Below are 26,127 nucleotides of genomic sequence, written 5' to 3' on the forward strand. Positions count from 1 at the left end.
AAATATTTATGATTAATTTATAGTTAGTTTAATAAAAAGCTTATTATATATTTATATGGACCAACATATTTTTTTAAAGATTCTAAGAATTGGTGTGGTGATGACATGTGACTACAAAAATATGTTGTAATGCTTCTCTTTTAATATATAGGGGATGATAAATGTGAGGTTAAAAAACCTAATCAAGAGACCCGAATATTTAGCACCTCCAATTCAAGTCTCTTATTTTGGGGTTCTTAAAGAAAAAATTAAAAGATAAATTTTTTTATTAAATAAAACATTAAAAAAGATAACATTTTAAACATAGATTTAAATATAAAACTTTAAAACAAAGATTAGTAAAAAATACAATAAAAATAGAAAGATGCATCTGAGATCAGTTGTTGTCTTCATCACGTCCAAATTTAAACCATACATGTTCAACCAAATCATCTTTCAGTTGTTGATGCATTGGTCTATCACGAATTCTAGTCCAAACATCCATCATATTGGCGACATTTGTAGGGATATCTGTAGAATACGTGAGATCCACATGTGAAGTTTCAGTGTCTTCTCTTTGTTGGAACTCTGAAACATCAAATTGAGTGTATCCATCTCGTTCGTCTTCTACGATCATATTATAGAGTATGCTACATGCTCTCATAATCTTTCTAATTTTGACTTTATCCCCAAAAAATGCTGGATTTTTAACAATGGCAAAGCGAGCTTGCAAGATTCCAAAAGTACGCTCGACATCTTTTCAGACAGCTTCTTGACGTTGCGCAAATAAAACTGCTTTCGACCCTTGTGGTATTGGAATAGATTGGATAAAAGTTGTCTGAGAATATTGCCCTTTCTAAGCGGTGGGACAATTCTTCCACTTCCAATGCATACAATCGATGCTTCCTATCATCCCGGGAAATCCACTATGCTCGCCAATATCAAATAGACGTTGAAGATCAGCCGAGACAGAATCGAACCGACAAATCAAATCAAACATGCGATCAGAACAAGAAGAAGCCTAATCAAAGACATGCATGAGTGAAGAACACAAGAGTACCTTTCGCTTTGAGGAGAGTTAGAGAGATATAGAGGACCGTCGCCGTCGAAGAGAGCCACGACGAGGGAGAGAATCACCGATTCCCTTCGTCGATGACATGCACGGAGGCAGACGGAGCCGTTTCGTCGAGGAGCCACCGAGAGAGACAGAGTCGCCGTTTGAATCGCACAGAGAGAACTTGAGAAAGAGAGAGAGAGAGAGAGAGAGAGAGAGAGAGAGAGAGAGAGAGAGAGAGAGAGAGAGAGAGAGAGAGAGAGAAGGAAGACTATCGGGCCTCTTTCCTCTCACACGCCTGCACGTTTCCTCTAAGAGACGCCTCTTCACTCCCCGTAATTAAGACATGGTTCTTACACAATTAACTTAAGAAACCCCCCTCCCCCCACCCCCCCAAATACCGCGATAATTGTGCTCTTATAATCTCCTCTCGAGGTAAGTCCTCTTCCTCTAAACGCAAGCTAATTTTCATGGCTGATTTTAAGCCCAATAGTATATAGGCCAATACCATAGAAAGCCCACGACGCCTAAACCCCCAATAGTAAATTTAACGGGCCTATGAAATACAGCCGATCAATACCCGAACTTAACCCAATACTGCTAACCGAAACCAAAACACTACCATTCCCACACATTTTAAAAACAGCAGCAGGTTCATGGCTTTCGACTCCAGTATTAACCTGGTGTTCAGAAAGAAAAAAGACTCCAGTATTAACCTTACCATATCGTAATTAACCTTTTTTTTTGTTATCCATAGAGACACCATCTATTAAGTTATATTTGGTAGACTACGTACCATCTTGGGGGATCAGTAATCAACATTATAATGAGTCAGTTTCAAGGCTCCTCAGCGCGCCACGTCAACATTTTGTGGGCCCCACTTTTAAAAAAAGTGAAAAAATGTCAAGCCCATGGTTTGAACCCAGGTTATTGACATATAAACACCAACATCTATACCACTAGACTAAAGAATACTTTGTACATTGATGGCCGAAACTAATATATATTTATGAAGGTCGTTTTAATAATGTCCCACAAATAAATAAAATGATTTACAAATCATGTTTTCTATTATTTGCTGATTGATTTGTGGGCTTATTTTTTAAATTCGCTAGCCCATCTATTACATCAGTTTATTCATTTGATTAAAGCCTAAGCCTATCTTAATAAACCATAAAACTGACCCTAAAAAGCCTGCAAGTCGTCAGCTCTTCGTCTTCGACTGAGACCTAAGGTTTTCCCAATCCTGCGCCTCTCCTCCAATATACATACGCTACTGTCTAAACTTCTCCAATCAAATCCATGGAACTCTTAGTCTCCCTCTATCTCTTCATCTCCCCCTCTTTACACACACCATCAAAAACGCTAGCATCTCATAACTGATACGAACGGCTTCGCTATATATAGGACGTGCTAGATCCAGGAGTCCAACCTCTCATATCTACCAGCACTGGTTTTTTTTTCAATTGTTGAGCATGTCTGTCTCTGATGCTATTGCCGTCCTCCCCACCACCTTTAACGCTCTCCGCCTTTGTCGGTCTTCTCAAATTTGTTGTTGGCCGTCTCCTCAGCTACTGGGATCCCCGTAACATCAATAAAAATGGTGAATTTATAGGAATCACCCTCCTTTTGCTAGAAGAAAAGGTACCGTCATCTTCACTCTAACATGAATGATTTCTTCCTTCCATATTTCATAAAAACTAAAACTATTGGTTTACGTATTTAACTCTTCTTACCGACAATCTTTACGGACGGCAGCGATCGTAGATGATAGGTTTGAAGTTGGAAGATGGACAAAGGTTCGATCATCTCTAGGCTCTTGCAAACACAAACTTAGAACCTCCGGTATAGTTTTATATATCACAGTCAAATTTCTCCAACGCCGTACATTCATATTAGCTACTGATTTTTTTTTTTTTTGACATCTATTAGCTACTGATTCTTAATTCCATTTGTTAACTTTCAGATGTTGTTGGCCAGAAACGTTTTCTGCTAGGCACTGACCTCAAAAACGCCTCAACAACGACTCGGCTTATGGTATGTTTTAAGCTCATTGACCCAAGCCCGCTTTCACATAGTTCTCATGTTTTTATCCATTTGCTCATGCTTTAAGAAAACTTATATAATCTCATACACCAGTACGGTGGTTGTGTACTTGCTTTGTGTGACTGACGATGATGCGGCCCCTTTAGGGGTCTTATGAACTTAGATGATATAACCCAGTTTGTCATGGTGGTCACCACGGTAAATCCAAAAAATATTTATGGATAGTCATCTATTTTTTCTCAAGAAACATGTTGATGCTATACAATTTCTGCTGAATATAGTACTTTCATGCATATATCTAACAAAATAACATCATCTAAACACATACGTACAATTGTGTTTTAGACCGCCAGCAGCAACAAAACTCCAGACGTGGATTCCCAATCTATACTACCAGCAGCAACTGTTGGCTACACGGTTCATGTGCCCATGAGAGCCGAAGAAGTTGATGAAGCAATGCCAAGCTTTGAAAACGAAGAAAAGAGGCACGTGAGTGATTGTTTCAAGTCCATCAAACTGTCATCCCCACTTAGCTTATGTGTCAATGAAATAACCATTTTCGTATGTTTTTTCCTATTTTCAACTTTGGTTGTCTTTAATTATCTGCAAACTATCTCCCACCAGGAGAAGAGTTACTTGGTTTTTAAATAAAAGGGAACATTGATGGGTCTTTGCATTTCGTGATAATAAGCATGTCTTTTGCTTCATGCATGAGAACATGTTCAGATAGTTACATGGCATCGACGTTAAACAATGCATCAAAAAAACCAACTAAAATTCAATAGCCACCAAAACAAAACAAAAACCCCAGAAAAAGTGACACAAGCACACCATCATATGTTCCTCGGTGGGAATTGGGATGCAGACAACTAAATACAAAAAATATGTATGTATCAACTGGTCTTCGTTCACAAAGTGTCCTACACGTAATCAACAACAAACAGTTGCCTCCCTACTAATTCCACCACCTCCGACCCTCTGCTTTGCCAAATAACTGCACGCACCAACACAAGTGTAAGAACAACATAACTAATAACGCTAATACTAAGTAAAACTGAACAACAACAGCATACACAAACAACCCCGCGCTTGCACGTAACTCGACCTCTAGTAATTTAAATAGGAGAAAAGATACTCATGTGCTTGGACCCCATGACGTAATTAACTATAAATTTACCGTCAACGATATTTACACTCACATCAACTTGATTCTTTATATCCTAATTCCTAAATGGACATTCCACAGCAGCATCAAAAGGCTATTTCATACTCAGAATGATCATATCTTCCTTCAAGATTATAATTTGCAGAAACGCTGATCTTTATTTTACTATTGACAACACATAACGTAAGTTTCACCTAGCAAATCTAATTCTTGCAGTAGGTGAGTCTCCCAAATCGGATCCAGGTGGGAGTGATCAGAGCGTCCAGATGCTATGATCGACATAATATGACAGTGGTGGAGAAAGATATGTGTGAGCGATATGCTTTGCTTTAGAGACAAGAGATGGAGAGGATACTGACAGAGGTGAGATGTAAGGAGAATGAGGTGAAGAGCTTCCGTCAAGGTTTAACGGAGATGGCAGGGCGTTTGGGAGATTTGGAGATGAAGAGAGCATTGTTGGAGAAAAGCATGGCGTTTCTGAGCTCCAAGGTAGACAAGTTTGATGGAGAATCTGTGTTAGAAAGCTCTTTTGATCAGTCTTGTGTCGTTTTTGGCGTTTGCGGTTGCAGTCCTTAAAATGGTCGTCTAAAGATGCCAACAATGCACCAGTTTTTTTTTTTTTTTTTTTGCACTCAACTAGAATAATGTGATCAACCAAATATATTAACGTTAAATTTTGTATTTATTCAGAAACATATGACTACATTGCAATGAAGTACTATCTTTCATATCATAGAAAACAAAGGCAAGACAAGGGTATAAAATCCATGATCCATCATTAAGCCAGATGCATCCATCCATATATGTACACAGTGTCATACACAACATGTAACAAAAGAGTTTTTTTCACGATTCAAAGAGCACAAACCTCAGCGCTTATGCTGCTTCTCTATGTCATACAGGACACAAACATCTGCAGCCGTTTTCATCTGATACGCCACCAAAGAAACAACAACAACAAAAAGAAGATAAGAAACCAGAAACTGCTGACTACTATCGTGGAGTTGGAGGGACTGATTATTTGTGGATCAGCTTTATTTACCTGAATCACATTGATGATCTGCTTGATCGACCAACCAAATATGCTCAAAGCCAGGAGTAAAGAGAGCGGTGAAAAGTTCGTCAATGATTCAACCACCACCTGAAGAATGGAACCCGTGAAATTGTAAAGCGCAAAGCTAGCTAATAGAGATTAAAAGGGGAAGAGAAGAGAAGCTCACGGTCATCAGATTTTCAGTATGGTTCTTTGCTATAAGAAAGAGGATTATGTAAAGAACCTGTAGTCATTTGAGAAAACTCAGTGTTACAAGAAAATTGCATCGAACAAGTTTGGTCTATCAAGTGTAACTAACCTCGCAGGAAACACAGCAATAACCCATGAACATCCGGTTACCATAGTATAGTCTAAACAGCCAGCTCGTGCTATCTTTCACATCCTTATGGCTGGTCTTCCCTGATAGAAATGTACTGTGACTCGAGTATTATTTTTTCGTGCTATGAACAAAATCTATATACGAAATGTAGTAGTTGAATGAAGAGTACCTGTACATTTGAAGCCAGTGACTAGCAATATCTAAGGCCAGCAGTGAGAGGAACACCAAGCTAGGCCTGTGTTGTAGTAGTTGTAAGTCCAAGACTATGTATGTTAAACGTAGATTAATCAGCCAAATCCATCAAACCGAACACTCTCACCTGTATATTTGGGAGATAATCACGAGAAGACACGCTGTGCTCACTCTGTAACCAAAACGTGGATAATACGTAGCAGACGATTAACTTGTCTGTGACCATGTCAAGAACAGCTCCAAATGTAGACACTGAAAGGGGAAGAAGACAAGATACGTGTGTCAAGTTAGAATTTGCTGTTAAGTTAGAATATATCCGACTACATGAAACTCAAAACTAGTAAGTAGTAACATAAACGTCAGGAACTTATGAGCAAACCATAAGAACCAAACAACGCAACAAGTGGTTCGTAAATTCAACCAAGGTCTCATTGTTCGCATTGTCAAAAGAACCTGTTTCCTTCTCAAGTGTCAATTTAGCTCGTAAATTCAACCAAGGTCTCATTGTCTTTTACGTATTTACGCATTTCCCTTGTTGGGTTCTCATGAAGTTTGTTCCTTTACTCTTACCGTCGCCTAGGTACAGTGTTCATTGCTCAGGTCTTGTTGTTATCTTGCCACACACATAAAGTAAGTTTTACCTAGCAAATCTATTTTCTCTGAGCTCCCCATGTTATTATTCCGGTTTAATCCGATTCTCAAGCAACCGTTGGATTGTGGACACTGCTAGAAAAACTCAGAGAAGACGGTCCTATGACACTGAAGAAGTAGATCACTCTTTCTTCAATTATCATTCCACAATGAAGTATTTCCAAGATTGTCTATGGTATGGTGCATGCAACCATGTTCTTATATAACTAGTGTTTAGTTGCCACCATGATATATACTTACTCTTGCCCTAGATCCGCCCATTTATATATATTGCAACACAAACCATCTACTATATAAAGGGATACTAAGAGCATCAGGAAATGAAAAAATGCAAAGGCACAATACATATTTGATTAGATTTTTATCATGCCACCACGGTACATATTTGCAGTTACCATGCCACGGTTAAGATGCCATGCCACAGTTAAGACCCTATATCTTCTAGAGGTAAGATGTGACGAAGGAATGTAAATGTACTATATCCAAAGAATAACAAAACGCAAATCCAAAGCCTAAAAGTGCTCTCTTCTTTTACTAACGATCAGGTGAACCATTACGCAACCTCCTTGTCGGTCTCAGAGTTCGTCTGCTTGTCCTGCGGTGGCAGTGGTAGAGAAGCCTGTGTAGTGTTGGACAACAGAAACTCAGCAAACTCAGAATCGAGGCCAGCCCTCCACAACTCAAACTCAGCATCGTCTTGATCATGTTGCAAGCCTCTCCCTATATCTTCCGTGAAACCTTGAGACCCCATGTGTTGCTGATTTTCAAACGCAAAACCCCTTTGCTGCTGCCTATCAAACGTGAAGCCACTTTGTTGTTGCAGAGAATGCTGTATAGTGTTGGACAACATGGCCTCAAGCCCAACATCGCTTTGACCATGTTGCAAGCCTCTCACTATGTCTTGCGGGAAACCTTGATAACTCATGGGTTGCTGAGTTTCAAACGCAAAACCGCTTTGTTGCTGCGTGTCAAACGTGAAACCCCTTTCTTGAGTTTGAGGACCCGTGTGATGCTGCGTTTCAAACGCGGAACGCATCTCTTGCGGCGTAGGCTGCGTTTCAAACGCGGAACCACTTTGTTGCTGATCCATCTGCTGCGTAGGCTGCATTTGAACTAAACCTTGATAACCTATCTGAAGCGCGAGTTGATCCCTGAGTGAATCGTTTTCTTGTCGAAGCATAACTATCTCTTGTTCTTTGAGGAAGAGGCGGTAGACGCACCCGTAGATGGGGTCTTTGATTCTGGCTCGAGCCTCGTACACAAGTGTGAAAACAACCGCTTCACGCTGACCAAAGTCTACTGCATTGAGCATCTTCTTCACGTTGGACGACCCAAACACATGGTGCACACACTGGAACTTTTCAAGCTCTTGCGGAGGGAAGAAAGGTGCAAAGACACATGATTCTGTGCATTTTTTATTCAGAAGCCTGCATGCTCCACATCGTGGTCTCTGCGCCATATCTATAGAAAGAAGACAAAGATTATGTTTCTTTATGGTAATTAAACGAATCGACGAAGATAACCTAATGAATAATAAGATCTACTAATCCACGCATGAACCAAACTATATATGAACAGATCATATATCTAAGGAAGAAACGAAACGTACCTCGACTCAGTATTATTCAGATGTTTCTGTGTGAGCTCCCAGTGCCTTAAGCTCCAAGAAAACGAAAGATAATAAAAAACGAAAGAGAAAAAGGAGCGCGCTTCAGTTATTATAACGTTGAGATTAGTTGGTGTAGCATTTACAACCGTCGGATCCTTTTTTTTTTCTTTGTGCAACCACGTGCGTGGATTAGAGCATGATTATCCTAATGCTCATCTTAGGGTCTATTGTGATTTCTTTAATAGTATTAAACTAGCGGAATGAATATTATATATAAATTATTTTTAAGTATTATATATTTTTTACATATTATGAAATAATAAATATATATTGAATAATTAAAAATTTAGTAACTATTACGTATATAATTAAATTGGTACAAATACTTAAATAAATTTTATTAATCCAGACAAACATTTTTTATTTATTTTATATGGTGTAAAATTAAGTTTAAATGATATTAACATAGATTTATAGTACATTTTTTATATTAACATCTGTTAAAAAATATTTTATATTCATATTATTTTTGATCATTTGTATTTCTTTATAACATATTTTTTAAATCAATGATAACAATAAAAAATTGTGGGATGTTTAATAGTTTAATAATTTATAATTGTAAAAACATTCAATGCAAAGTTTAAAATCTAAATATTAAGTTGTTAATAATTGTTCAAAATGTTTATCAAAAAAATTCAAAGCAAATTCGAAATTAAAATACTTATGTATTTTATATGGTATATAATTTATTTTTAAAAAAAATATTAATATACATATATATATATATAATATTTATTAAATGAGATTTCCTACTTATGTAATTTCGTAATCATTTGTATCTTGTTATAACATAAATTTTAAACCATAGATCACAAAAATTTCAATGTGAGATTTTTAACAACTTTAGTCATTTACATTTGTTTTTAAAAATTCAAAATATAACATATAGAAAAAGATCTAAATTTTTATTATATAGTTTATGTGGTTGTTTAATTTATTTTAATAAGTTAAAATTTTAAAAAATGATAGATAATAGACTATTTTTTATCAAATCTTTATTATTCAAAATCATTAATTGTCATATATACTTTAGCCACATTAGGTAATTCTGTGATTTTTATTTAAGGAAACAATGAAAAACATTTATGATTAATTTATGGTTAGTTTAATAAAAAGTGTATTATATATTTATATGAACCAACATATTTTTCTAAGGATTCTAAGAATTGGTGTGGTGATGACATGTGGCTACAAAAATATGTTGTAATGCTTCTTTTTTAATATATAGGGGATAATAAATGTGAGGTTAAAAAACCTAATCAAGAGACCCGAATATTTAGCACCTCCAATTCAAGTCTCTTATTTTGGGGTTCTTAAAAAAAAAAATTAAAAGATAAATTTTTTTATAAAATAAAACATTATAAAAGATAACATTTTAAACATAGATTTAAATATAAAACTTTAAAACAAAGATTAGTAAAAATACAATAAAAATAGAAAGATGCATCTGAGATCAGTTGTTGTCTTCATCACGTCCAAATTTAAACCATACATGTTCAACCAAATCATCTTTCAGTTGTTGATGCATTTGTCTTTCACGAATTTTAGTCTGAACATCCATCATATTGGCGACATTTCTAGAGATATCTGTAGAATACGTGAGATCCACATGTGAAGTTCCAGTGTCTTCTCTTTGTTGGAACTCTGAAACATCAAATTGAGTGTATCGATCTCGTTCGTCTTCTACTATCATATCATAGAGTATGATACATGCTCTCATAATCTTTCTAATTTTGACTTTATCCCCAAAAAATGCTGGATTTTTAACAATGGCAAAGCGATCTTGCAAGATTCCAAAAGTACGCTCGACATCTTTTCAGACAGATTCTTGACGTTGCGCAAATAAAACTGCTTTCGACCCTTGTGGTATTGGAATAGATTGGATAAAAGTTGTCCTAGAATATTGCCCTTTCTAAGCGGTGGGACAATTCTTCCACTTCCAATGCATACAATCGATGCTTCCTATCATCCCGGGAAATCCACGATGCTCGCCAATATCAAGAAGACGTTGAAGATCAGCCGAGACAGAATCGAACCGACAAATCAAATCAAACATGCGATCAGAACAAGAAGAAGCCTAATCAAAGACATGCATGAGTGAAGAACACAAGAGTAGCTTTCGCTTTGAGGAGAGTCAGAGAGATATAGAGGACCGTCGCCGTCGAGGAGAGCCACGACGAGGGAGAGAATCACCGATTCCCTTCGTCGATGACATCCACGGAGGCAGACGGAGCCGTTTCGTCGAGGAGCCACCGAGAGAGACAGAGTCGCTGTTTGAATCGCACAGAGAGAACTTGAGAAAGAGAGAGAGAGAGAGAGAGAGAGAGAGAGAGAGAGAGAGAGAGAGAGAGAGAGAGAGAGAGAGAGAGAGAGAGAGAGAGAGAGAGAGAGAGAGAGAGAGAGAGAGAGAGAGAGAGAGAGAGAGAGAGAGAGAGAGAGAGAGAGAGAGAGAGAGAGAGAGAGAGAGAGAGAGAGAGAGAGAGAAGGAAGACTATCGGGCCTCTTTCCTCTCACACGCCTGCACGTGTCCTTTAAGAGATGCCTCTTCACTCCCCCTAATTAAGACATGGTTCTTACACAATTAACTTAAGAGAACCCCCCCCCCCCCCCCCCCCCCAAATACCGCGATAATTGTGCTCTTATAATCTCCTCTCGAGATAAGTCCTCTTCCTCTAAACGCAAGCTAATTTTCATGGCTGATTTTAACCCCAATAGTATATAGGCGAATACCATAGAAAGCCCACGACGCCTAAACCCCCAATAGTAAATTTAACGGGCCTATGAAATACAGCCGATCAATACCCGAACTTAACCCAATACTGCTAGCCGAAACCGAAACACTTCCAATCCCACACATTTTAAAAACAGCAGCAGGTTCATGGCTTTCGACTCCAGTATTAACCTGGTGTTCAGAAAAAAAAAGACTCCAGTATTAACCTTACCATATCGTAATTAACTTTTTTTTTTGTTATCCCTAGAGACACCATCTATTAAGTTATATTTGGTAGACTACGTACCATCTTGGGGGATCAGTAATCAACATTATAATGAGGCAGTTTCAAGGCTCCTCAGCGCGCCACGTCAACATTTTGTGGGCCCCACTTTTAAAAAAAGTGAAAAAATGTCAAGCCCATGGTTTGAACCGGGTTATTGACATATAAACACCAACATTTATACCACTAGACTAAAGAATACTTTGTACATTGATGGCCGAAACTAATATATATTTATGAAGGTCGTTTTAATAATGTCCCACAAATAAATAAAATGATTTACAAATCACGTTTTCTATTATTTACTGATTGATTTGTGGGCTTATTTTTTAAATTCGCTAGCCCATCTATTACATCAGCGTATACATTTGATTAAAGCTTAAGCCTATCTTAATAAACCATAAAACTGGTCATAAAAAGCCTGCAAGTCGTCAGCTCTTCGTCTTCGACTGAGACCTAAAGTTTTCCCAATCCTGAACCTCCCCTCCAATACACATACGCTACTGTCTAAACTTCTCCAATCAAATCCATGGAACTCTTAGTCTCCCTCTATCTCTTCATCTCCCCCTCTTTACACACACCATCAAAAACGCTAGCGTCTCATAACTGATACGAACGGCTTCGCTATATATAGGTCATGCTAGATCTAGGAGTCCAACCTCTCATATCTACCAGCACTGTCTTTTTTCAATTGTTGAGCATGTCTGTCTCTGATGCTTTTTTTTATATATTTATACTGACCAACATATTTTTCTAAGGATTCTAAGAAATTGTGTGGTGATGACATGTGACTACAAAAATATGTTGTAATGCTTCTCTTTTAATATATAGGGGATAATAAATGTGAGGTTAAAAAACCTAATCAAGAGACCCGAATATTTAGCACCTCCAATTCAAGTCTCTTATTTTGGGGTTCTTAAAGTAAAAATTAAAAGATAAATTTTTTTATTAAATAAAACATTATAAAAGATAACATTTTAAACATAGATTTAAATATAAAACTTTAAAACAAAGATTAGTAAAAAATACAATAAAAATAGAAAGATGCATCTGAGATCAGTTGTTGTCTTCATCACGTCCAAATTTAAATCATACATGTTCGACCAAATCATCTTTCAGTTGTTGATGCATTTTTCTATCACGAATTCTAGTCCGAACATCCATCATATTGGCGACATTTGTAGGGATATCTGTAGAATACGTGAGATCCACATGTGAAGTTCAAGTGTCTTCTCTTTGTTAGAACTCTGAAACATCAAATTGAGTGTATCCATCTCGTTCGTCTTCTACTATCATATTATAGAGTATGATACATGCTCTCATAATCTTTGTAATTTTGACTTTATCCCAAAAAAATGCTGGATTTTTAACAATGGCAAAGCGAGCTTGCAAGATTCCAAAAATACACTCGACATCTTTTCAGACAGCTTCTTGACGTTGCGCAAATAAAACTGCTTTCGGTCATTGGAATAGATTGGATAAAAGTTACCCATTTCGAGTAAATACCATCGGTGAGATAGTAAGTCATATGATACTCTATTCCATTGACAGAGTAAGTGACTTGCGGAGCTTGACCCTTTAATAGTACAGATATAAACTCAGACATTCTACACACACAATTACTCGTTCCCTCTTTCTCACATTTCATACTACATTTTGATTTTCTCACCTACAATAGCATATATGGTATTCCCTTCATAACAATACAAGAAACTACAATCTGAAAACTACAATAACACATGTATTTGTCATTATCCATGCGCTTGCGCGGAGCTACACCTCTAGTATTATAGTAATATTTAAACACAAGCTCAGTCCGGATGACATGGCATCTTGGTTGGTTCACAATATTTTGCCCATGTGGCAGGGTTTAGAAAGGAGGGATTTAGTCTCTTTTATATAGTAGGATATTTAAATATTCTAAATAAATTACACACTAACTAAAGCATCATGGTTGCACTAGGGTTTATATTCTTTATTGGAAAAATTTTGGTCAATTTGATATTAATTTTTTTTATTTTAAAATTTTGATTGAGTATAATTTCATTTCATTTAAAGTATTTAGTAAACTTTGAAACTGATAGAATAAGTTATTCACATCATTTCATTATGAACGTTCTTTCATTATATAATTGATAATTCCGTTACAACTTTAGAGAAAGAGTTTGGCTATTTCATTCTGTTTCCAGTGTTCTTCATGCATACATGTATATTAGAATTTACCAACAATAAATTATGTAAACAAGAAATATATTTTTGTAAAATAATTATATCTTACATGTGAAGATGCCAATTTTTTATTTTATTGTTTGGATCTAGGCTCGAGTGTCTAAGCAAAAGAGATTTGAGTTTGGCCATGAATTAGTAACTGAAGACCTGGGAAAGAAGGAAAGAGAGAGGGATGAGTAAAAGAGGCAAACTACGTCTTTAATCCATATGTAAAAGTGACTAAAGAAGCTTCCCAACGCTAAAGCCAAAGGCGATTTGGATGCCTGCGCTTTTGTGTTTCATTTTTTTGGTTATAAATTTCAATTTCTTAAGACCATAACACGCATAAGTTTTTTCTTTTAACTGTCAAACCGAAAAAGCAAACGAAGAGTGTTTAGGTGTCGTCAGGTAGATCTTGTTCATTGTGAAAGTCGATCGTTTTGAGATTACTAGGTGTTTAAGCATGTACAAGATAGATCATTCATTCTTCATTCGTTTTATCCCACCAACCATTATTGATGAAGTCATCACAGGTGCTCCTGAGATCAATCTCCAGTCATGATTAGACTGTTCAACAATCTCTAAGTGAATGTGAACACAAACCTAGAACTCCAATGTATAATATCATATTGCAGCTGGGTTTATATTATGTTTTGATATCATAACTGATATTTAAACTAGTAGATGTGGTTGGTCAAATACGTGCTATCCAGAGCTCTGACCTCACCAAAAATATAATTCGAGTCGTGATTCGTCTCCTCATTGATCCGTAAAAAATAATCAGCACACAATTCTCTTTATATTACTGTATATATTGTGCTAACATCAATGATCAAAGATATTTCCTACCCAAGATCTGTTGTTGTTTATTTATCTCCCTTACTTATCAAACTAATTTCACACAAACCTTTTTTTTTACAGCTTAAAAGAAACCACAACAGTCTCAAACAATCAAAACACCAAAAACTAGAATCCAAAAAAGACGAATCATTAATGATCACATCTCTTTTTGTCTAATCTTACAAATAAACTTCAAAACAAATATACCAACCAATCACCTGAACTAAAATTCAACGAAACATACATCGAGTCAGCAAAAAAAAATACAAACTACACGGCTAGCTAGCTATTTAACAATTTACAAACTTACTTTCACAGATGCTTACGAAGAAGACGAAGACGACAACCAAGATCAGTAAAATCACCTAAACGAAAAAGCAGAAAAAGTTACGAACTCTGATAAATACAACTAACAACAATTTTTGTTTACATATTACCCATCAAATAAAAGTGAAATAAACACATGCACACCAAGAGATAGAAGAGACAATCCCGACAGCCACAAAAGCGGCAACACCATCTCAACCTGCTCACTCCTCTTGTCTTATGAAAATAGCTTACATGCCGAATGTCAAAAGGCCAATGCTATTGTATTCTTATGAGAAATACATAAATTCGTTTAAAACTCATTAAGGCCTAAATACTCAGATTTGTCATTCATTTTATTGTTATTTCTACAAGTATTCATGTATTTGTTTTAAAGGTTCGGTAAAAGCAACAATTTTTTTTAAAAAAAACATATAACAAACATAATCCTACTATATAAAAGGGACTAAATCCCTCCTTTCTAAACCCTGCCACATGGGCAAAATATTGTGAACCAACCAAGATGCCATGTCATCCGGACTGGGCTTGTGTTTAAAAAAAAAATTATTTTCAGAGCCCATTCGACCCATCTCGAAGCCCATTCCCGAGCCACTCTCTCATAAGCAAAATCCCGTGTTCTAAATACCCCGTGTTAAATTTTTTAAAACACTCATATCTTAGAAACAGTTTAGAAAATATTTTTATATAAATATTTTTTTCTTGAATAATATTTAATTATAATTTTTTGTATCTTTTTAACTTTTATAATAAAAATATTATTTTGAGATAGCAACAAAATATATATAAGAATTATCTTATTTTTAAAACTTTTGATAATTTTATTATATTATTTTAGAATCAATTATTTAATATTAATATAACATATAAACTTTATATGATTAAAATAAATTCGTTTTTAATTATATATAAAATTCATTAAGGGTATTGTTTTAATTAACACATTATCGAATCAGTTAAAAATTAATAATAAATCAATGACCTATCTAAAATTCTAAAACCTAATAAAATATGACAAATAAGAAAAACAAACTAAATTTTAATATAAATAGAAATTTAATATTACTAATATAAAATTCATTTCTTAATATATATATATATATAATATTAGTTAAGGGTATTTTTTAATTAATAAATTAGTGACTTAGCTAAAAATAAATAATAAATAAATGATTTAGCTAAAACCTAATAAAAACATGACAAATAAGCTAATTTACTAAAATTATGGATAATATAAAATATGATTGATTCTTTAATACAAAATTAAAATAAGTGTTTTGTTAAATAAAACATAAGTTTGCCGTATCGGTGTTACAAAAAAAACAATCATTAATAGTGTCGTAGGAATTATGTCTTTCCCATTAGCGAATAAAATTGAAGCAGAGTGTTGGAGGATAGCTCAACGTGTAGACGAGATTATGGAGATTGATATGGGAGTTGAGATAACGGATACAATTGTTCCTCCGCAAAGAAACGCTCCTACTAGACATCCTGGATAAATGAAAGAGACATATCTGGACTTGGCTTTGTGTTAATGGATGGTGACTTTCCAATGCTGTTTGGAGCAAGGGCCGATATACACGCACCAAATCACCACTGCAAGCGGAAGCTGAAGGTTTGGTATGGGCAATGCAAGTGATACTGAAGTTTGGACACAGAGAGATGGTCTTTCAATCGACTGTGAACAACTGGTTATACTCATTCAAAAGGAGAAAGATTGGTCTACTTTGGATTCGGAGCTCGACAAAATACAGGCTGTATCCAAAGAATTTTCTGAACTTTCAATTGCTTATATTCCTAGATCTTTAAAATTCCGTACGAATAGCCTAGCAAAAGGTGTCCGATCACGCGCATCTGGATCAGCTTTTGTAAACCCTTTTGCACCAAGTTGGCTAGCCCCACAAGCTAACATGAGGGTGCCAAAAAAGAGAATAAAGTTGAAAGTAGGCCTGGGTTCGCGGGTCAACCCGCCCCGCATGACCCGCCAACCCGCGGATCGTTTCTTTTTTTTTAGTTAAAATTTCGACCCGCTCAACCCGCAAAGAAATAAACTAATACCCGCATCCGCCCCGCTTTATTTTGCGGGTAACCCGCGGGACCCGTAGGTTATATTTTTAATTAAAAAAATAATTATTTAATTATTTTTTCTATAAAATAATATATTTATAAGTAATTTTTATATTATTTTTAAAAATATTTAATTATTTTTAAAAAAAAATATTTTTTTTCTAAAAAAAAATCGAATTTTTCAAAAAAAAAATCGAATTTTTCAAAAAAAAAAGATTTTTTTTAATTTTTATTTTATTTTGCGGGTTGGCGGGTATCCGTAAATCAAAATCCACCAACCCGCATCCGCCCCGCAAAAAATAGTCTTAACCCGCACCCGTACCCGCGACTTGATTTTTTTAAAACGCTCGACTCGCACCCGCCCCGCGGCGGGTCAAATGGGGCGGGCCCTGCGGGCTTTGATTTAAATTCCCAGGCCTAGTTGAAAGTGAAACTAAATATCCCAATGAACAAATTTATCAGAAGTCCATATTTATGTGGATGTCTATATGGGACAAACAATTTTTTTTAGACAATTATAGAATATAGTCACGAAAATCAATCCTAAAATATATAATTTAAAAAAAACCATTTAAACAAACCATCAAAATTTTCAATATTATACCAAATAAGAATATAAAGACCAACTATATTCTCTTCATGTATAATGTGTTGTGGTAAGATTCAAAAAAAATTAACTTACTTTACACTAAGGGAAAATTAGATTTTTAATTCCAAATTTACAGTAAAAACATAACATTTTATAAAACTAAACAATTGACATAATAGTACAAAAATATGAAGAAAAAAAATCAAAATACTATCCGCGCGTGATGACAAAAAAAAAAAGATGACAAAAAAAAAACTATTCGCGCGTAGCGCGGACAAAGACCTAGTAAGGATAATAAAAATTATTACTTAATACACACAACTTACACAACTAAATTGGAGAAAAAATGTTCAGAAACAAAATGTACTCTCAACAACCTTAATCTAATTTATGTATTCTCAACATTATAAGAAACAAATTAAAAAAGACAAACAAACAATAAGTCTTAGTGACACAACTAACAACACCATGAACTATATCAATCACATTAGTAACTCAGTTTAATTATTCATAAGTGGAGAACAGTGCCTACATAATTCATCATCACAACTCTAACCCTATAACAATAAAAAACTTGAAAAACAACGATCAACCCAAAACGCAAAATTCACAACTACAATAATCCTAGAAAATATTGAGATGAAAAAAGAACTCTGTCCACAACTCCGCGCAACAATGCCCCTAGTGCATTTATATTAGTTACTCTATGCATTTTTAAATTTAACCCTTAATAATTTATTAAAATTACTGATATTAGTTTAAGATTTAAAATTAATTTTGAAAATATACTTTATTATTATAGATGCTTTAATTTGTCCAAAAATTTATTCCCTTTTTTGGTTATGCTAAAAAAATTAAAAAAAAAAACTTAAGGCTCTAACTGGTGACCAAATTGAATAAAAAATTATGATGAATTCTTTGTTTTTCAGATTTTGTACTAGTTGTGTTGAATTTTTTTTCCAATTATTGATATTCAGGTCCTATTCTTTTCCTCAAGATTCTTCATGGATGAATGAAATTATAAAAAAAAAAAATTATCTTAAATTTTGATGAGTAACAAATTGAAAAAAAAAATCTTATTTTTTTATTTTCTTAATTTTTGTAATGAACTTTTATTCATTATTTTGTTCATTTTTTTTCACTCATCTAGTGGTCATCAATCCAAACCTAAAAGAAAAGCATAATAAAAAAAGTGGTAAAACTTTAAGGATCTAAAAAAGGAAGATAATTTTCAAAAATCTGAAAAAGCAGTTTTAGAAGGAAAAAAAGATGAACAAGGAAGAAGAGTAATTATATTCCTTTGTGCTAAAAATCTAATAATCTTTATTTTTCTCATTACATTATTTGAAACTTGTCTTGTCTTGTATAGCTAAAAATCTCTATATTCAGTTTCATAATAAAAGATATCTTAATAATAAATGGAACATGATTACAACTTAAAATCATGAAGTGAAACCAACTTACCCAAACCATCCAATTTCAATTCGGTTAAGGCGGTTTTCAGCTCCAGAGAAAAGAAAAAGAATAAAACACGATTCCGAATCCAAATCTCCATTTTCAAAGAGAGAGAGAAGAAGAAACATCTCCATTCTCCGAGAGAGAGATCTGAGTCGTCTCCGGAAACAAACGACCTAGAATCCGAGAGTGTAGTAGAACAACAAAAATGGCGTGGCAAAAGGAGAAGATCGTCGGAAGCTGCTTCGCCGTCGGAGCTGCCTTCGCCGTCGGAGCTTCCTTCCTCCACCTCTTCCTCAAAGGCGAGCTTCCCTTAGGCCTAGGCCTCGTCCCCTTCAGGAAACGAAAACCAGTCCGCGTCTACATGGACGGTTGCTTCGACATGATGCACTACGGCCACTGCAACGCGCTCCGGCAGGCGCGTGCTCTCGGCGACCAATTGGTCGTCGGCGTCGTCAGCGACGAGGAGATCATAGCTAATAAAGGACCTCCCGTTACGCCTCTTCACGAGAGGTGGTGACGATCTCTCTCTTTTGATTCTTCGTTGTGTATCCCAAAATCGCTTTATTGTGTTTGTGTCGTTGGTTGTGTGTGTGTTAGGATGATAATGGTGAAGGCTGTAAAGTGGGTGGATGAGGTTATTCCCGATGCTCCTTACGCGATCACGGAGGAGTTCATGAAGAGGTTGTTTGATGAGTATCAGATTGATTACATTATCCATGGGGATGATCCTTGCGTTCTTCCTGATGGAACTGATGCTTATGCCTTGGCTAAGAAGGCTGGGAGGTATAAGCAGATCAAGCGTACTGAGGGAGTTTCCAGCACTGATATCGTTGGTAAAATCTTACCTTCAATTGTTGCTTAGACGAAAGGTTTCGTTTTTATATCATCTGTTAAGGGGAGATACGAGCTGCATCATGTTTATGTTATTTAATTGTTCATGATAGCTTAGACTCTCTGATCTCTAAGATGTGTAGTCACATAAAGATTATAACTTTGTTCGAGTTTCTGCAGGTCGTATGCTTCTCTGTGTAAGAGAAAGATCGAACAGTCAGAGTCATTCGTCTCTGCAAAGGCAGTTTAGCCATGGCCATAATAGCCCAAGGTTTGAGGACGGAGCTTCTTCTGCTGCTGGTACTCGCGTCTCACATTTTCTTCCTACTTCCCGCAGGATCGTTCAGTTCTCCAATGGAAAGGTGTGTGGAGTCTTAAAGAGTCTTCTTTTCTTTGTGTTTCTACCTGTTTACCATACTCAGGGAAATAACTTAGATCTTTGGAGTTTTGTAGATCTATATTTTGCTTACTGATATAGTAGATTGAACAGGTACATGACTCTTGACTTCTAATAGCTTTGCAAGTGGTTCTTGGCTCTCTTTTCAGCTGTTTTAATCATTAAAGAGAATGGATAGCAGCTTTTGTCATCATTTTGATAATATTGTCTGGTTCTTGCTTTCTGAAACATAATTAGTTCCTTTCTATGACCATTTAACCAATCATTGGGTACTTCTTATGTGTGTTATCTATAATTTTCCTATTTTGTGACAGAAGGTTGCTTCACATCTTATTTTTATCGCTTATGTCAATTTATGTCCGCTAGATTTAACTTAAGATATTCCTCGATTGATTTAGTTTTCTCCATATCATTTTGTATAATGGGTTAATCAAACGTACATGCTTATGGTGACAGGGGCCAGGGCCTGGTGCACGCATAATTTACATAGATGGTGCGTTTGATCTTTTCCATGCTGGCCATGTTGAGGTGTAGTAAGTTAAATTGTTGCAGACAAAATATTACTGAGCGACCCTCCATTTTAATTCACCAATGTTGATGATACCTGTTCTTGATTATTCAATTCGCACAGATTCTCAGGCGTGCTCGAGAGCTGGGAGACTTTCTTCTTGTTGGAATACATAATGACCAGACTGTCAGGTTAGAAAAGGCTCATCTTTTGCTTTATAGTGATTGTCTCAGTTTTTGTTTCGTTTATCTTTGTCTTTTGGCCAATCAAATTTAATTGGTAATATGAGTGTTGACCAAAAAATTGGTGTTAAATAAATACTTCTTGTCCGCATTCTGGTTTAGATTTGCATAATTGCATCTCTGCTTAAATTCGTTGGACCAGACCAAACTGTTGCTTGTTATACGTTGATGTGCAGTGGTAAAAGAGGAGCGCAACACCCAATCATGAATCTCCATGAAAGAAGCTTAAGTGTTCTCGCATGCCGCTATGTAGATGAGGTGATAATTGGTGCTCCATGGGAAGTGTCAAAAGATACGGTGAGATTATCTGCTCTTTACTTAACAACGCCCAAATGGCTTTCTTTCATGAAAAAGCTAATTTTGACAATGATTTGAATATTGCAGATCACGACATTTGACATTTGGAAAGTGGTTCATGGGACAGTAGCCGAGAGCGATGATTTTCAAAAGGTAAAACGAGATTTATATAAGGTAGAATACAAAGAGCTGGATTTTCTCTAAGATTCTTGTTGAATGATTTGACAGGAGGAAGGTAACCCGTATGCTGTACCAAAAAGCATGGGCATATTCGAAGTACTAGAAAGCCCTCTTGATATCTCAACCTCCACCATAATCAAGAGGATTGTAGCAAACCATGAAGCTTATCAGGCATGTTTATCTTCTTCTTCTTCTTTTTTTTATCGTTCCTCTTGTTGCTTCACTCTGGCCAATGTCTCAGTCAATGTCTTTCTGTGTGAATACAGAAACGTAATTTGAAAAAGGAAGCTAGTGAGAAGAAGTACTATGAGCAGAAGTCTTTTGTGACCGGTGACTAAATAGAATCAGAAGCTATATATGTTTTAGAAGACAAAAACCATCTTCAGGATGTGAATCCCTTATTTCTTTGTACTGGCTATAGTACCTTACATGTTACATTTTGAATTCTCTAGTTCATACTTTACATAGGGCATTGATGGTTGTAGTACCAATTGCTTCTCTGTATTTTCTTCAATTTTTGGGATGTTTCATTATATTTTTGACTTTCGCTCAATCAAATTACAATGATACGAACTTGAATTTATTAGCTTACAGGCACATAATCATACAAGCATCAATGAGTTAGAGCACTTTGGTTTTGTTAAAGAGTCTCTCAATAGCAAACCACACAGTAATTCTAGTTAAAAATATTGTTTCAATAAGACAACTGAAGAAAGAGTCTTGCAATTAACATTGCTCCTCAGTCTCAGGCATTGCAGTTAACTTTCTTCTGTTGGAAATAACTGAGAAGCAATCTCCAGAGCTCCCCACATAGGCGCATCATTCTTTTTAGACCCACAAAGAAACAACAAAATCTCTGTTTTAGCAAAAAAAAAATCAGGCGATTCAGATAAATCCATAATGTTCAAACATAGAATGTGTATGTGACTTACAAGATAAACGATATCAAAGGCCTTACGGTAGCTTTCAAGACTCTTCTCAACGTTATCATTCCTGAAAACAAACAAAAAGCTGTGAGAGGAGATAAAAGAACGGAGCAAAAAAAATATACAAAAGAAAACACTCACAGGAATCCAATAGATATTCGAGTGTCGTAATTCAAACCATCAGACATCCTCAGATCCCCCATATGGTCTCCTAGAAGCAAAACGTTTGTTCTTTGTTTCACGTACGCATTCTCTTCTCCTTCCCCACCATTGTCAACACCGAGGTTGTCGTGAAGCAGAGCAGCCATGTCTAAAGCGTGTTCATTCTTGTTTAGCACATGAATCAGCTTTCCTGTATTGTAAGAAGTAACGAAACTGCAGTTTATTAAAGTAGAACTTGTGTCTCTAACTAACATTCACCAAATGTTCTACCTTTAAAAGACACAAGCAGTCCATCATCATCGAACACCATCCTGTTGGACACAATCTTTACATTCTTGAATGTTCTATGAAGCTTCTGCCTCAAAACCTGTTAGAAAAAAAAAAAGGTATATTCATTATACAGGAAACATAAAGAGTAGATAAGTCTCATTTACTAATAGAAGAAGTCTTTGGAGATTTCACCTCTTCAATAACATCAGCAAGTCCTGCTGAAAAAATCAAAACTGGGATCTCCTTATCCTGAATCAGATAACAAATAGAGTTGGATTGGTTAATTATAAACAATAGCTTGTTTCTTTAACCATTATAAGCATAACAACTATCAATCCTGAGTTTGATTTTTTAACCTCCAAAAATTCAAAAAGCTCAACCACACCATCTCTAAAAGCTATGGAGGAATCAGCAACAGATTGCTTGATTGCATCATATGTTAAACCTCCCTCAACGAGAAGATTATGAGTTTTACTCCACCTGGTAGACACAAAACAAAAGTTGTCAAGTTTCTTGCAGTTAGAACATGAAAAGACGAAGAAAAATGTATGTGATTGGTAAGAAGAGTATATACCATTCTTCCATGAGTTTGGTTTTCTCTTCAAGGGGAATGACAGGAGAGAACTCAAGAGGATGATAGTGTTCATACAATGCTTCCCTCTTAGCATCGTAATCTGCGTTTCCTTGCTGCAAGATGCCATGACTGCCTTACAAAACAGAGCTGGTTTCAGCTTTGACCGATGAGAAGAGGATAAAGATTAATGGGAGATGAACATACTCATGCCTCGAACTCCATTGACTCTGTATCTCGTTAAAGTCCCATCGAAGTCTGCAATAACCTAAAATCACCCAAAACAACACAGACTTAAAAGCTTTGTGAAAGAAGAAAACTTCTGACTCTATAGACAGAGAGACGGAGAGAGAGAGAGAGGGAAAGACCTGAAATTTGGAAGGACCCGCGTCACGGATTAGGGTTGTTTTATCAGTGAGAGCTCGAGGATGATCAATCACAGTGTTGGCAGAGAGATCAAGCTGTTCCATTTGATGTCTGGACACAGAGCAATCCTGAGAGAAACAAACAGAAAAAAGGAGGAAGCTTTTAACGGATAATGGTTGATTGTTACAATGGAGAGAGAGACTGACGCTGTGGCTGAAGCAGCGAGTAGATGAAGGTGTGAGCTTGTGGTGGTGATTATGGCGGAATAAAGAAATACGAGTTGTCGGCGCGTGAAGGCGCGTGCAGCAGCTTATTATGCGCATCAGAAGAGATGCTCTCGGCACCGAGAATCAAAAGGGCTACTACTCTCTTTGTTAGTCGAGACAAGGGGGTGTTCAATCCGGATATCGGTTCGGTTTTGATTCGGTTTTTTCGGTTTAATTTTCGGTATTTCTGTTAGTAAAATATAACTACAATTCTAAATCCATATTTACTTCGGTTCGGTTTGGTTTATATACCGTCGGTTTTTTGGTTTATATACCGTCGGTTTTTTGGTTTATTCGGTTTTATACCAAAACATAATTATTTAGTTTGGGATCATATTATATAAATTTTAGAGTTATATTGTCATCCAGTCATTTACTATAAAAATATTATATTTTCAAATAAAAGAAAAAAAAACGCTTATACCTTCAGATGAAATAATCAGATCTAGAATTAAAATCAAAGATTGAAATTTTGAAAATAAAAATAAAAAACAAAAGAGAAGTACGAAAGAAAAGTTTTTCCACTCTTCCATATTTAGTGTTCATCAAAGTCATGCTTTTTCGAGTGAAACTTTGTTCATTTATAAATAAGAAAAAAGTTGTGAAGTTTTTTTTCTAGTTATTATCCATCAAATTTATAACATTCACTTCAATTTAATCAATGCTAAAAGAAAGCAAAATGATTAAAAGAAAAAAACTAAAAAAATAAGAAGCCTCAGTTGCGATGAATTTTTCTTTAATTATATTTTAAGTGTTTTTCAAATTAGGATTCTTTATTACTATAAAAATATGGTAATAATTATTAACAAAATAATAACTTATATTACAAATAGATTTTCATGTGACGTTATAAAATATGTACATATTTACGTGTTTCTACTTTTGATCGGTTTTGTTCGGTTTAATCGGTTATAAACCAAATCATATCCAAATTCTACGGTTTTTATAAAATCATATCCATTCGGTTTATATGGTATATACCAAAACCACACTATATTATCTATTTCGGTTCGGTTCGGTTTGGTACGGTTTGGTTTTACCGCGTTGGACAGGCCTCAGAGGGCTTAATAAACAAGATTTGACGTTGACCCAGATCACCTCTTCTAAAAAAAGTTGTAACCTTTTATATTTTCTTCTTGAATACAACATACAAAAACAGAGTTTTTGCTCTCCTACAAAAAAGTTGTAACCTTTTTGTATTCCAATCTTCAATACAAACACAAAACAGAGTTCTTTCTCTGAGCATCGCACTGTACAACTTTGTTTCTCTTTAACTATGTTTTCATAGTCCAAACAAATAAGAAAAAAAGCGTTACAACAAATGATAGAGTAGGCAGATACTAGTAAGTAACTAAATCAGACACACAAGTGAAAGCTTTAGAGGGACTTGAAGTAGAGGTGATGATCAGAGAAGAGAATCCTGTAAGCTAGCTTGCATCTACACTTCAATCTAATTACAAATCCATCTCCAGATCTCTCTATCCTCATCCCTTCTCCACACTCTTCTTCTTGCTGCGTCTGCAATGATTTTCACTATTAATCACTTGAAGTCACTAGAATGATAAGCGTAAGATGCAAATAAAGCAAAACCTCATAAGCATCATAGTTAGTCTCTTCTCGGTAGATCTCTTCATAAGTATCATAGTTAGTCTCTTCGTGAGTGATCTCCTCAACGTGATTGTTAACCATCTTCATCCTCTAGTAAACAACCAAATGAAGATTCTTTATTACTAGTTAATTAAAACAGTCAAAGTTCTTGATTATACAACAAACCAACCTCTGTTTCAAAACTCTTGGAATCAAACGGCGACGTTTCTTGCTTCTCGGGAACAGGGCTTTTGCGGGTCGGGTCGTCGATGGAGCTGAGAGGAGACGTGATAAAGATCGGGTCTTGGAGGGAGACTCTCCTGCGTTTGGGCTGATCTGACTCGTCGGAAACAGGGGAGGAGCGTTTCAAGGGGCTGATATCATCAGGAGAAGCGGCGGAGAGGAAGGAGGAGCGAGAGTAGTCGTAAGGTGGTGGGGAGGAGAGGCGGAGGAGAGAGAGATCAATGTCGTTGATGTTCAGATTGCTACGTTCTTGAAACTCGTTTTCCATTACCATCATCATCATCTTTCTTCTTCTTGAGTTCTCTCTCTCGCCAAGTTCTTTGATAACGAAATTAAGTGGGAGTTCGTTGTGATTGATAATACAAGCTCAAACCATTCATAGTGCCCCCACTATATAATTATATACTAAGATGCGTTTTGCGAATCCTATTGAGATGATGAACTCTATAATTTAGATAAAAAAGCTTATTAATCGTCATTCATTTGTTTTCTTCTTCCTGCTACAGTCTACTTACTATATGTATTGTATATTATCAACATCATACTTTTGAAAAAAAATGATTCTGAAGAGTTAGATATAAAACTAAACGATGTAAACTAGTTCTTTTTGTTATTTGATTAAATCAAAACATATTAGCAAACTACATAAGCTGTAATGATTTCTCACATA

At 35.6% G+C, this 26,127-nt stretch overlaps 5 protein-coding genes across 7 annotated transcripts; 1 reads left to right on the forward strand and 4 right to left on the reverse strand.

The window, feature by feature from the left end:
* Positions 1 to 5,113: 5,113 nt before the first annotated feature.
* LOC106408315 (probable CDP-diacylglycerol--inositol 3-phosphatidyltransferase 2) lies at positions 5,114 to 6,481 on the reverse strand. Its single transcript, XM_013849109.1, has 8 exons — positions 6,451 to 6,481; positions 6,022 to 6,061; positions 5,937 to 5,981; positions 5,787 to 5,852; positions 5,597 to 5,711; positions 5,465 to 5,521; positions 5,287 to 5,385; positions 5,114 to 5,173 (listed from the first exon to the last, which is right to left on the reverse strand). Exons 1-8 carry the CDS (start codon positions 6,479 to 6,481, stop codon positions 5,114 to 5,116), a joined length of 513 nt encoding a protein of 170 aa, XP_013704563.1.
* A 532-nt stretch (positions 6,482 to 7,013) lies between these two features.
* On the reverse strand, positions 7,014 to 7,919 carry LOC106408318 (LOB domain-containing protein 36-like). Its single transcript, XM_013849112.3, has one exon. It carries the CDS (start codon positions 7,917 to 7,919, stop codon positions 7,014 to 7,016), a length of 906 nt encoding a protein of 301 aa, XP_013704566.1.
* A 10,772-nt stretch (positions 7,920 to 18,691) lies between these two features.
* On the forward strand, positions 18,692 to 21,647 carry LOC106410835 (ethanolamine-phosphate cytidylyltransferase). The gene is made up of 9 exons (XM_013851451.3): positions 18,692 to 19,121; positions 19,209 to 19,444; positions 19,623 to 19,804; positions 20,296 to 20,367; positions 20,471 to 20,538; positions 20,766 to 20,886; positions 20,974 to 21,039; positions 21,115 to 21,237; positions 21,333 to 21,647. Exons 1-9 carry the CDS (start codon positions 18,817 to 18,819, stop codon positions 21,402 to 21,404), a joined length of 1,245 nt encoding a protein of 414 aa, XP_013706905.1. The 5' UTR covers positions 18,692 to 18,816; the 3' UTR covers positions 21,405 to 21,647.
* On the reverse strand, positions 21,631 to 23,727 carry LOC106410836 (7-methylguanosine phosphate-specific 5'-nucleotidase A-like). 3 transcript variants are annotated; one of them, XM_048752577.1, is made up of 10 exons: positions 23,568 to 23,727; positions 23,364 to 23,489; positions 23,203 to 23,263; positions 22,999 to 23,131; positions 22,781 to 22,904; positions 22,617 to 22,673; positions 22,425 to 22,521; positions 22,134 to 22,344; positions 21,999 to 22,059; positions 21,631 to 21,890 (listed from the first exon to the last, which is right to left on the reverse strand). In XM_048752577.1, the coding sequence occupies exons 1-10, from the start codon at positions 23,682 to 23,684 to the stop codon at positions 21,825 to 21,827; spliced, it is 1,053 nt and encodes a 350-aa protein (XP_048608534.1). In that variant the 5' UTR covers positions 23,685 to 23,727; the 3' UTR covers positions 21,631 to 21,824. The 3 variants fall into 3 exon arrangements, with proteins under 3 accessions (XP_048608534.1, XP_048608533.1, XP_048608532.1); XM_048752576.1 differs by having other exon boundaries at positions 21,631 to 21,922; XM_048752575.1 differs by having other exon boundaries at positions 23,364 to 23,710.
* A 1,080-nt stretch (positions 23,728 to 24,807) lies between these two features.
* LOC106409645 lies at positions 24,808 to 25,915 on the reverse strand. The gene is made up of 3 exons (XM_013850238.3): positions 25,405 to 25,915; positions 25,218 to 25,325; positions 24,808 to 25,145 (listed from the first exon to the last, which is right to left on the reverse strand). Exons 1-3 carry the CDS (start codon positions 25,738 to 25,740, stop codon positions 25,005 to 25,007), a joined length of 585 nt encoding a protein of 194 aa, XP_013705692.1. The 5' UTR covers positions 25,741 to 25,915; the 3' UTR covers positions 24,808 to 25,004.
* Between the last annotated feature and the right edge of the window lie 212 nt (positions 25,916 to 26,127).

Source organism: Brassica napus, chromosome C3, assembly GCF_020379485.1.
Source record: "Brassica napus cultivar Da-Ae chromosome C3, Da-Ae, whole genome shotgun sequence".
Classification (NCBI taxonomy): Eukaryota; Viridiplantae; Streptophyta; class Magnoliopsida; order Brassicales; family Brassicaceae; genus Brassica; species Brassica napus.

Excerpts from the sequence above, each read along its gene's own strand:
- LOC106409645 (XM_013850238.3), bottom strand. The coding sequence starts at position 25,740 with ATGATGATGATGGTAATGGAAAACGAGTTTCAAGAACGTAGCAATCTG. Across the intron at positions 25,326-25,404 it reads CCAAGAGTTTTGAAACAGAG|AGGATGAAGATGGTTAACAA; the intron begins GTTGGTTTGTTG and ends GTTGTTTACTAG. Across the intron at positions 25,146-25,217 it reads CTAACTATGATGCTTATGAG|ACGCAGCAAGAAGAAGAGTG; the intron begins GTTTTGCTTTAT and ends AAATCATTGCAG.
- LOC106408315 (XM_013849109.1), bottom strand. The coding sequence starts at position 6,481 with ATGGGGAGCTCAGAGAAAATAGATTTGCTAG. Across the intron at positions 6,062-6,450 it reads AGAGAAAATAGATTTGCTAG|TGTCTACATTTGGAGCTGTT; the intron begins GTAAAACTTACT and ends TTCCCCTTTCAG. Across the intron at positions 5,853-5,936 it reads ATTATCTCCCAAATATACAG|GCCTAGCTTGGTGTTCCTCT; the intron begins GTGAGAGTGTTC and ends ACTACAACACAG.
- LOC106410835 (XM_013851451.3), top strand. The coding sequence starts at position 18,817 with ATGGCGTGGCAAAAGGAGAAGATCGTCGGAAGCTGCTTCGCCGTCGGA. Across the intron at positions 19,122-19,208 it reads GTTACGCCTCTTCACGAGAG|GATGATAATGGTGAAGGCTG; the intron begins GTGGTGACGATC and ends TGTGTGTGTTAG. Across the intron at positions 19,805-20,295 it reads TTCAGTTCTCCAATGGAAAG|GGGCCAGGGCCTGGTGCACG; the intron begins GTGTGTGGAGTC and ends TTATGGTGACAG.
- LOC106408318 (XM_013849112.3), bottom strand. The coding sequence starts at position 7,919 with ATGGCGCAGAGACCACGATGTGGAGCATGCAGGCTTCTGAATAAAAAA.
- LOC106410836 (XM_048752575.1), bottom strand. The coding sequence starts at position 23,684 with ATGCGCATAATAAGCTGCTGCACGCGCCTTCACGCGCCGACAACTCGT. Across the intron at positions 22,674-22,780 it reads AGCTTTTTGAATTTTTGGAG|GATAAGGAGATCCCAGTTTT; the intron begins GTTAAAAAATCA and ends TATCTGATTCAG. Across the intron at positions 21,891-21,998 it reads CCTTTGATATCGTTTATCTT|AATGATGCGCCTATGTGGGG; the intron begins GTAAGTCACATA and ends GGGTCTAAAAAG.